Genomic DNA, 11,010 nt, shown 5'->3' on the forward strand with positions numbered 1-11,010 from the left:
AACAACCGGCCGGGTCGTTACAAATTATGTACAATTATCTCCTTGATGATTTGATTTTATACACACTCTTTTAGTATGCCAATGTGTAAAAGTTAAACTCATTAAAATTTATAATTGTACTGCATAGAAGGTGAACATCCACTCTTGGAAAAAAGAAAAAAGAAAAAGAGAAACATGAGAGAACAAAGAAGAAAAGATGGAAAGTAATGAAAATAAGAAAAAGAGACCTAAGACATTTATAGTAGGGGCGAATCTAGAATTTCTAGTACATGGGTGCACTACTAAAAAAGAGAGAAAAAAATATATTTAGTCGGAATTGATCCCTCTTCCTCTTGGTAAATAACTCAACTTTTAACCAAGTGCATCATTCAACCTTCTTAGAGCATGTGTGCCAACAGTTAATATTATACCAATTTTAGGAAATATGTACATAAAATATTTAATTTTATGAAGAGACCATGAGTTCACGTGCCCCACATTTTACCTTATGAATCCGCCCCTGATTTATAGTCTGAAGTTTCACCTGAATCCTTTTCCTAACTTATTGCCACGGAAAACATTACATCACTACAGGTGTGTTTGGTATGAAGGAAAATATTTTCCGAAAAATATTTAAAAAATATTTTTTAATTTTTTAATGTTTGGTTGGCTTTAATGTTTTGGAACTCATTTTCCTCATGAACTTATTTTCCTCCAATCGAAGGAAAATATTTTCCCTATCAAGATAAGGAAAAATATTTTCCAATTTTTTTTTTAACCTTCTCCACCCTATTACCCATCACTATCAACCCACCCCCGCCCACCCCAACTCCACCCCTTGCCCCACCCTCACCCCTACCCCCACCCCATCTCGTCCTAACTTGAAATATTATTAATAGTACTTTCTTTTCATGTTATAGATAAAGTACTTTTTTATTTTATTTCAAGAAATGAATAGTTTCTTTTTATGATATTTTTTCATTTTAACAAAAAGAGTATTTTTTTTTTCATGATATAGAAAAAGTATTTTTTTATTTCAATAAAATGATGTTGTAAAAAGTATTGTCTTTCATTTCAACAAAAAGAGTATTTTCTTTTTGTGATTTAGAAAAAAGTATTTTCTTTTATTGCAACAAAATGAGTATTTTCTTTTTATGATGTAGAAAAGGTATTTTCTTTCATTTCAACAAAATGAGTACTTTATTTTCATGTTGTAGAAAGAGTACTTTCTTTTCAACCAAAAAAAAAGAATATTTTCTTTTTAGTTATGGAGCACAAATTTCAACGTTGTTTTTGCGTAAAAAAGTAAAGTAACACATTAGTTCCTTTTGGTTTGTGTTAATTTTTGGAAGAACAATTAAATTCTGGAAAAAAATAGAGTCCTGAAAACGTTAGGTATTTGGGGGGGAGGGAGCACAGGAAATATGTGACTTTGGGGAATGGGACGAGGAGAGTAGCATAAAAAATTATTTTCCTAAAAAAAAATTCTACTCTCTAACCAAACACTAAAAAATATTTTCCGAATTTTTTTTCCACTAACCAACCAAACAAGGGAAAATAAGTGATAAAACCACTCATTTTCCATGAAAACATTTTCTGGAAAAACATTTTACATGGAAAGAATTTTCCTTCATACCAAAAACACCCTACAAGTAAAATCAGAAGTTGAAGTACGTTGAGTAGTAACAGTTTCTCAGCACACAAAGAACTGTCTCAACAAAGTTTACACATTCATTGCAAGCTGCAATTTTGATGTAAAAATTCCTTTTCAGTTTCAAAGATACATTGTAGAACTGTCTTTGCGGTAGGACAAAGACAATAAAAAGTATCTGAAGTATCCTACTCTATCAAATTCACAAATACTTCGCTATGGTTGACCAAAAAATTTATGTACAGTTGATTCACTCATTCTCCTCAGTAGCTCTCTCCATTCGAGATTTTGATTTCTAATTTCTTGTTCTTTGTTGCAATTGAGCATGCATAATGGCAACCGCAAATCTAGTTTGAATATCTATATGACAAAAAATTTAGAACTCTGAGCACATAGTATGCGTTGAACCTGTGTGTACCACAAAAAATTTAGGCACTGGCTCCCAATTCCCAAATAACAATCATGAAGAAGAAGCTCAATATGGATTCTTGCTTCTTCACGTTGGTAGTTGTTCTTTAGCTCGTTGCTGTACTTTCTGATAGAGCTCAAGCGTATCTGCATGCCTGGAGTCGAGACACAGAGCTGCCTCACAATCTCGAATAGCAGATGTGAGGTCACCCATTGAGTCATGAAATGCTGCTCGAAGATGGAGTACTTGTAAGTCTGGCTTGAAAGAAATTGCCTTTGTTAGCTCCGCTATAGCCTCGGTTTCCTTATGGTCATCCATCAGAACTGAAGATAAGATATTCCAGAATTACTTTCTCAGTTAGAAACTTGTAGCATAGTAAATTATTAAAACACATTAGGACATAAGGTCTGCAATAAGCGAGATACAAAGTGGGAGAGGGGAAGACACACATAATGCATAGGGTTGGGCCTTTGTCTGAGCAAAATCTTTCATGTTATCTACTAATCCATGTTCAACAAACTACTCTACCACTTCTAGGTCAGTTCAATAAGCTGAATGGCCTAGAGTCTAGGTGGTCGAAAACATTTTACAATCTAAGGGCAGAATAATGCCAAGATGAAAAAAGAGAGGGACTGAGTTCAACTATCGTAATCTCAGACAAATTAACCAAGGAAATGTGACAAAAAATTCCATGGTGCTCTTTCCATTCTCAAAAAGGCTTGATCAGATGATTTTGCATTTTTTTAAGGCCATTGAATACCAAAAAACTCAGAGATGCATGAAGGTCCTGTTCCACCAACCAAATAGATATGATAGTTGGAACATCAATTCCTATATACTGATGCCCCAAAAAACAAAAAAGGCCAAATACATACGTAGCCCCTTAAAGTTGTCATGAAATTTCACTTGGACACTTCAACTGAAAGTGTTACCTATTAGACACTAAAAGTATGTCAAAATGTTCCTATTGAACACAAATTTGATATCTCCAAAACAAAACAAGTACGTGCATCCCACTTTCTGGGGTCTCTTTTGACATGGCAAATCAAACCAATTAAAAGACTACAAATCAGCAAAAAAATAAGAGACATGTCAGAAATTTAAAAAAGGCCAAAAAGGAAAAGATTTTCCATAAGTTTTTTAACCATCATCTTCTTCCTTTACTGCTTTCCCCCGGATGAACAACTCTTCTCTCACATTGGAAGCCAGCAAGTTTGTTTATATGTTTTGGTGTTAGTATTCTCATTTTCTTAGAGAAACACTAAAATCTTTTAGAAAAAAGAAAATTGTCGTTTTTTCCCTTTTGGAGTGTCTGAAAGTTTTTTTCTCTGTTTCTATGGCAATTCAAGCTTCGTGTAGAACTTTGTCAATCATTGGATCTACTGTTAGAATATTACCAAACTAGAACCTCCTTCCCCACGTCATCTTCTTTGTCACCAAACGGAAACCTCATATTTTTCGATCAGTTTCCAGAAAAATCGATAATCGGATGTCACAATTACAATGGTACCTCAACAAATATTATAAACAAAATAGCATTATTTCCCACCAAAAAGATCTGAAGTCAAACCTAAATACGGCTCCTCCTACCATGAACCCAATTGGTGGTCCCCGGCAAACCTAGATGGTGGGGGACAACTAAAGGAATCAAGTAGCTCTTCTCCATCTTCCGCACCAAAATGATTATAATGGAAAGTCAATGAAGCACCTCTCTAATCTTTTCTTTCTTCAAGCAAAAGAATAAAAAGTCACAATTCATCTTTCTCTATCTTTTTATTATTTGTTTTTGTTGTCTATTTCTCTATTATTTCTGTTCGTACCAGTAGAGTAGTCATGAACGGAAGAAGATGATCTTGTCAAAGAAGAAATAGGAGAAGAGAGAGAGAAAAATATTCAGTACTTCACGCGCCTAGCTCAAAGTGAGAATCACTTCTTGTGCCACATATGTATGAGGTGTTCAATAGGAACATTTTTGACATACTTTAAGTGTCTAATAGGTAACAGTTCCAGTAGAAGTGTCTAGGTGAAATTTCGTGACAACTTTAAGGGGCTACATATGTATTTGCCCAACAAAAAATAAAGAAAAGGTGACAATTTAAGACTGTAGTTAGATATTCAAGCAAAAGAGCCGCTAATAGCTCCTCCGATAAGAAACTGACAGATGAATTTGATGCTGTGTGTCCTAAGGAGAGTAGCATGATGATGATATGAATTGAGCTTAAAGAAAGAGTGAGGATTCATATCGCCGATCCCAAGGCATAGTTGTCATAATTGTTGTGTCCTTAGGAGAGTAACTACTCAATTCTTCGGGAATTGCAAGTATAGGACATTATGTAAGTAAAATTTACCCCAGCTTTTGATAATTAAGGGGCACAACTGAATAGAGGTTCAGCTCATTTTCTTTGCACAAATATACTATAATATATCAGTTAAAGTGCAGAGTCACTTTTATCCTGACTGCTGTTATGCAGTTTTACACAATACATTCAAACGACAATAATTTACGAACTGCTGTTATACAGTTTTATGAATGCTTGGATGCAGTTACCAGTCCTTCAATTGGAAAGCATTCTTTCCAAGCGAGAATCTTCTTCCAAATTGGTCTAGCATTAGAACCGTGAAATACAAGTAGAAATATCATGATTCATTGAATTACTAGACTAATTTTACTTCTGTTACCACCACTTATGTCCACCCTGTGGGCCCTGAGACTTTCTTGGACAAGAAAAGTTCACGTGAAATTCAAAAGAACAATCACACAATGCCCATGGCAATCATGAGCATACATGATGCCGAAACATGTTTGGTTTACCATTTGATGATCTTTCAGACATTATAAGCATGTTGAAGGAGAGGACTCGTGGAGTTTGGTTAAACCTCACCAGAACCCGAGGAAACACAATCAATCACTCTGTACTCAACTAGTATGGCATGAGAATAAGCCAAATGTAACTTACCAGCTGCTCTGTATCTGTATGGGTATGTTCGGAGGGGATCTAACTTTGTTGCCATACCAAGGTCACTTTTAGCCATTTCACGATCACAGTATTCCGAGCGCTTCTCATAAGCAGATGCATTATATTTTGCCTTCTCAATCAACTTTGTCATCTCATCATATGCTAATTTCCTCTGATCTTTTAGATGGTAAACACGTGCCAGACCCTGATGGGCTCGTGTATGCTTAATATTCAGGGCATTTGTGTAGCAATCAATTGCATTATCTAGCTTATCAACATCTACATAGACACTTGCAAGATTACTGAGAGCCTGCAGTGTGCATTGTAGTTTTCAAGTAAATCTCTTCATCCTCAAATTCATGCATTAGTATCTTACTCATTAGCATCTTACTGAAAGGAACACTCACCTGGCCTTTCCGAAGACCGTCTGAGGGGCACCTAAGAGCTTCCTCAAGCAGTTGTATAACATACAATGAAGATTCAGAATCAGGACTTGTTTCTGATAACACATATGCTTTAAGGAAAAAGGCTTCAAATGATCTCTGGATTGAGATTGATTCTTCAGCTTTAGCAATTGCTTCTTCACGATAACCTGTGTCATATAATATCCATCCTTCATAGACTAGCCTTTCATGCTCAGAGGTTGCTTGGTTTCGTGCTTCTCTCAAACTACGCATTGCTGCCTTGTGGCTGTTTAATCTGTAAACAAGTGCAAATCAGTCCCAGGGAGCGTAAAGAGAAACTACTCGATACACCTCCCAGGTATTCACATTCAGCTTCTCGAGTATGAGACAGGGAGTTAAGCATCTAAGTTATACAATCACTCATAGATTTCCATTTTCCTGGACAAAAGTATCTCACTGAGGAAAACTAGATAGTATCGATATTATGCAGTTTATCAATGGCTTTAAGCCCCTAGAGCTCCAATTTCTTTAAAGTGGCTGAAAGAAATAGAACAGCACATAAAGATGAATTGGACCAAACATGATTGTTAACAACAGAGAAACTAAAATGCATGTAAATAATAAATGCATACCGTAGTAGCAGGAGAGATTGCCGAAAGCGTAAGAGACTCTTCCCTGGGTCGTTGGCTAACATATGATGGACAACAGCTAAGGAGCCAATATCATCTACAGAAGACCATCGGTCATATAGTTGCATCCAGCAGTCAGCCTGACTGCACGGCTGAACATTATGACTTAGAATCTCTACCAAGTGTTCACCTTGCAACTTCCCATGGAACATCATGTAACGGGGATTTAAAGTCAAGAGTGCCCTTACATCCCTTAAAGCTCCTTCATAGTCCTCCAACACAATTAAAAACCAAGCACGAAGCTCTAGGCAGTCTGGAGATATCTTAAAGCCAAGTATCCTGTTAATCTCAGCAATAGCTCGACCAAGTCTATTCTCCTCTGCCATTGAAACAGCTCTGTACTTGTATGGATAGGAAAGAGTTGGATCCAGTTCAGTAGCTGTACTCAAATCCATTGTCTTTTCTTTTCCTTGACAATACATTGATCGCTCCTGATACATCCACCCAGAAGGTGTATAATCAGATACGAGGGAGTTCATCAATTTATATGCCTTGTACATATGCCCGCGCTTGTACTTGGATCTGGCAATTCCTACTAAGGAATAAACATGACCAGCTTCAACAGCTGCCTCAAACCATTTCTGTGCATCCTTGTACTCTTTTCTTTCAAGCATCACACAACCTAATTGGTGGAATGCTAGTTGCTTCTGCCAGCCTTCACTTGCACATTCTCCCATCCTTTCTAACAGCATAACCGTTGTATTCGATTTCAAGTCATCCTCCATAGCTGATTGGCTCAGAAAATAGTACAGCAAAAAGGAAGCATGTCCTATGTAAGCTAATCTGTCTTTACCTTCTGAACTGCAGAAGAACCTTGACACATTTGGATTGTGCATTGAATTTGGAAGTTCCCTTAAAAATACCTGTAAACATGCTGCCACTAGAAGATATGCATTCCCCTCCAGCCCATATTCAAAAAGCAACATAGCAGTATCCATGTCAAAGACCAAAGATGCTAAATACGCATCACAAACAGACTTCATCCCATCACAACAGAACTTGTTGGCTAACGACAGGAGCTCTAGGACAATGTCTGGGTCGAAAGAGTCCACGCTTTTTGTTCTGCTAAACATCTCAGCAGCTTTCATCCCCTTTGCGGAGATCTCATTTTTTGAAAAATTTATTTTCTCCCTTCGCGAGTCAATGAAGCTACCATACAGCATAGCTTCAAATGGCCTAGAAAGTGATGCTATGTTAAATCTCCTACACCTGATCTCATCATCTCCAATGCAAAATGACATGTCAAAATCCTCGTCCTCCTCATCGCCACGACTCAATGAAGTGGAGCATTCTTCATCCATGTAAATTTCAGTATCCTCATCTTTTCTCATACCCCTGTCACACATACAAGGATCAGTAGCTGATTCAGGATTATAACCTGCCACCAAAGCACTGCCCGGGCATTCCATGCTTCGGCCACAACAATCCATGGCCGATACACCAATCAACTCATCCTCCCTTCGTTCAAACCTCAACCAGGCAGAAAGAACAACCTTGGAATGCACATCAACGGCGTGTAGCCTAGCTGACATAAGGCACCTCCTAAACAATTTAGGATCCGGTAAGCCCCTAAATATGGCACATTGCTCAAGATACATCCTTGACTTATCAAACTGAGCACAACCCTCCATCCTACGATGCACATCACCTAATGTCTCCACAAAGTTCATAGGTTTGAGACAAAACTCAATCTGGGGCTCAAGTTGATCCGTTTTTGGTAGGCCATAACTGGCAAAAGCTTCAGCTAAAACAACCGAATTAACCTCATCTTTTGATTGAACAGCTTGAAAATTACTATTGGATCTAGACCTAATAGAATTTTTTGACAACAGGTTTTGTAAAAACTTCTCACCTACACCCCCACCCCCACCATCAATAGACTGATTAAGGGCATATACTTGCGTTCCCTTACACCCTTCCATCATCTTCAAACTACGCATTGTTGTAAAAATGTTATGTTGCATATTCCCTCAAATTCAAGATTCTCCACCAATATAAACATAAATATTCTAACGAAAATATTACGCACAATAAAGAGGATTGTCGCACACACAAAAAGACTCGAATTCAAGATTCTCCACCAATATAAACATAAAAAGAATCTAACCAAAATATCACACGCAATAAAGATCACAACTTTACAAAGAAATCTCACCTGCAAACACCACCCTTTTAGGTAAACAAGAAAGAACAAAAATGAAGAAATAATACAAAAATAATGGTGCTGCAGGCTATTTTGGGGACTAACAATAATGGGTCCTTATTATTATTTTTCTATTTCCTTCCAAAACCTCACCTTTTTCTGGGGAAAAAAAACGAAAAAATCGAGTCTTGGTGGGTTTTATTTAAATTACTTTTACCTGAAGAAGATATAACGAACTCAACAAACTAATTCTTTGTGATAGATAATCATACGTGTGTTTACAGTGTAATAATAGGTTTGGTTTTTGTACAGAGAAATGGGTAATGGGTATATGTAAAAATCCGTTAAAATTGGAGAGCCGCTGAAAGAGGAAAGTTATATTTCAGCGCGCCATCTTTTCCGACAATACCCGTTTTAACCGACCCGTACCCGTTGGGCTGGTCGGATGAATTCATTATTAGCGCGTGATCTAAGACGTGATTCCTTGATTGGAGATTAAGGAATAATAGCACTTTTGGTTCCTTAGTTATTGATAAATTCTGTTTTAATCCTCGTAATATATGATTCAACATCTTTAAATATTAAATAATTAAAAAGTGTATTATTGGCCCATTTATATGGAGAATATGTTATTTTTAAATTATATTGCAACAAATATGGATAAACAATACTAACTTAACATAACACATGAGTAATTAAATGGTAGAGCGATTAATAATTCTGATGATTTGTGAATATTCACAATTAAAAGGATCAAATGTGCCAATTTTAATTAATTAAAGGTTAGATGTATTTAGTCAAATATTACGTAATCGACGCATTAAATAAGTTAGAGGCAAATGATCTATGTTAGGACCACATTATGTATGTACTCTTTGTTAGACGAGATTGAATAAGAATTTGTTTTGGTTGGCTCTCAACATAAACTTCAACATAGCTAATATAAGGCTCATTTGATTATATTAAAAAAAAAAAAAAAAAAAAATTTGCTGCTCTGTATATCTAAATATGGCATTTTGCTGAATGTATTAAATTGTACATTACTAATATTCACATAACAGTCTTATGCATTATACTTACCGCATACAAATAATTATTATCCGTTGCATATTTTTTGTATAATCGGTTTGTGAAACAAATGATCCACAAATGAATGTGCGGGAATGGAGGATGCATGAACATAGTGCTTTCTTTAATTTTTGTACGAGAATATTGTCCAAAAAAAAAAAAAAAATTTAAAGGATTGCGAGTGGGAATCGAAGGATAATGGATAATGATTGATGATTGGATGATGTTAAATAGAAAATACAACAACAACAACAACCCAGTGTAATCTCATTAGTGTGATCTGGGAAGGGTAATGTGTACGCAGACCTTACCCCTACCTCGAGATGCAGAGAGGCTATTTCCAGGAAACCCTCGGCTCAATAAGACGACAAGAGACGAGATATTAGTACCATCGATAGAGTCATAATAAATAACAGCAATATAGGAAATACGAAATAGATGGCAAGTACAATAAAAATCGGTAGATAAAGCCATGCATCAGTAGATAACCACTAGCATCCTAAAACTAAATCCTAACTGTCTAGTCCTACTCGGGAGCGCCGTAGAAATATTCGCAACTTCCTCCTAACCTACAACCTTAATGCTCGACCTCCACAATACCCTGTCAAGGGCCATGTCCTCAGTAATCCTAAGTCGCGCCATGTCCTGCCTGATCATCTCTCCCCTATACTTCTTGGGCCACCCTCTACCTCTCCTCGTGCCCACCACAGCGAGTCGCTCACAACTCCTCACCGGTGCATCAGTGCTCCTCCTCTGAATGTGCCCAAACCACCTGAGTCTTGCTTCCCGCATCTTGTCCTCCATGGGGGCACGCCCACGTTCTCCCGAATATCTTCATTTCTAATCATATCCATCTTAGTATGCCCGCACATCCAGCTCAACATCCTCATCTCTGCTACTTTCATCTTCTGGATGTGTGAGTTCTTAACCGGCCAACACTCAGTCCCGTACAACATGGCAGGCCTAACCACTGCTCTATAAAACTTACCTAGCAACAGTGGCACTTTCTTGTCACACAAGACTACTGACGCTAACCTCCACTTCAAAAATGAAGGGGAGAAATCCAAAATAGCTATATATACAAGTGGTAATTGAAAAATAACCACAGTTTCGAAAGTAATTAAAATATAGCCATTTTTCATGTAAAAAAAATAAATCTGAAACGAAAACACTATTCAAAATTCGGAAAATATTCCAGCATAATATGCTGGAGTTCGAATTTTTTACATGTGAACTTCTAGCATAACATGCTGGAATTTCATAATGTGCTGGAGTTCTAACATAATATGTTGGAAGTCTATACACAAGTGCTCCAATCTCCAGTATATTATGCTGGAACTTTCCGTGTGATAGAGTTCCAACATAATATGCTGGAAGTCCATACACAGGTGCTCAAATCTCCAGTATATTATGGTGGAACTTTTCGTGTTGCAGCAAAATAGTGGTTATTTTTCAATGACTTTACAAACGCTGGCTATTTTTTAATTAGTAGTCCGAAAATTGACTAGCCCGTGCTATTTTAACAAAATGAAGTGTCCTACTGGTATGCCCATGGGCCATGGCCCAACATTTTTTAAACCTAAATAAGACTGATAGAATTTAGATTGTTTATTTAGACTTTAAGGTATCAAAACCTGAAAATTAAATGATTACAAAAAATATACACAATGATGTCCTTAAAAGATATTTATATGTAATAATAAAAAATAA

At 36.7% G+C, this 11,010-nt stretch overlaps 1 protein-coding gene across 1 annotated transcript; it reads right to left on the reverse strand.

Annotated features, from left to right (window-relative positions):
* LOC109229348 (ethylene-overproduction protein 1) lies at positions 1,633-8,595 on the reverse strand. The gene is made up of 4 exons (XM_019394756.1): positions 6,033-8,595; positions 5,404-5,695; positions 4,997-5,306; positions 1,633-2,362 (listed from the first exon to the last, which is right to left on the reverse strand). The coding sequence occupies exons 1-4, from the start codon at positions 8,051-8,053 to the stop codon at positions 2,127-2,129; spliced, it is 2,859 nt and encodes a 952-aa protein (XP_019250301.1). The 5' UTR covers positions 8,054-8,595; the 3' UTR covers positions 1,633-2,126.

The sequence above is a fragment of the Nicotiana attenuata genome, chromosome 7 (assembly GCF_001879085.1).
Source record: "Nicotiana attenuata strain UT chromosome 7, NIATTr2, whole genome shotgun sequence".
Taxonomy (NCBI): Eukaryota; Viridiplantae; Streptophyta; class Magnoliopsida; order Solanales; family Solanaceae; genus Nicotiana; species Nicotiana attenuata.

Bases quoted from the DNA above. Each gene is read 5' to 3' on its own strand.
- LOC109229348 (XM_019394756.1), bottom strand. From the start codon at position 8,053: ATGCAACATAACATTTTTACAACAATGCGTAGTTTGAAGATGATGGAA. The intron at 5,696-6,032 runs GTATGCATTTAT...ACTTGTTTACAG, and splicing joins CAATCTCTCCTGCTACTACG to ATTAAACAGCCACAAGGCAG. The intron at 2,363-4,996 runs GTAAGTTACATT...TCTTATCTTCAG, and splicing joins ATACAGATACAGAGCAGCTG to TTCTGATGGATGACCATAAG.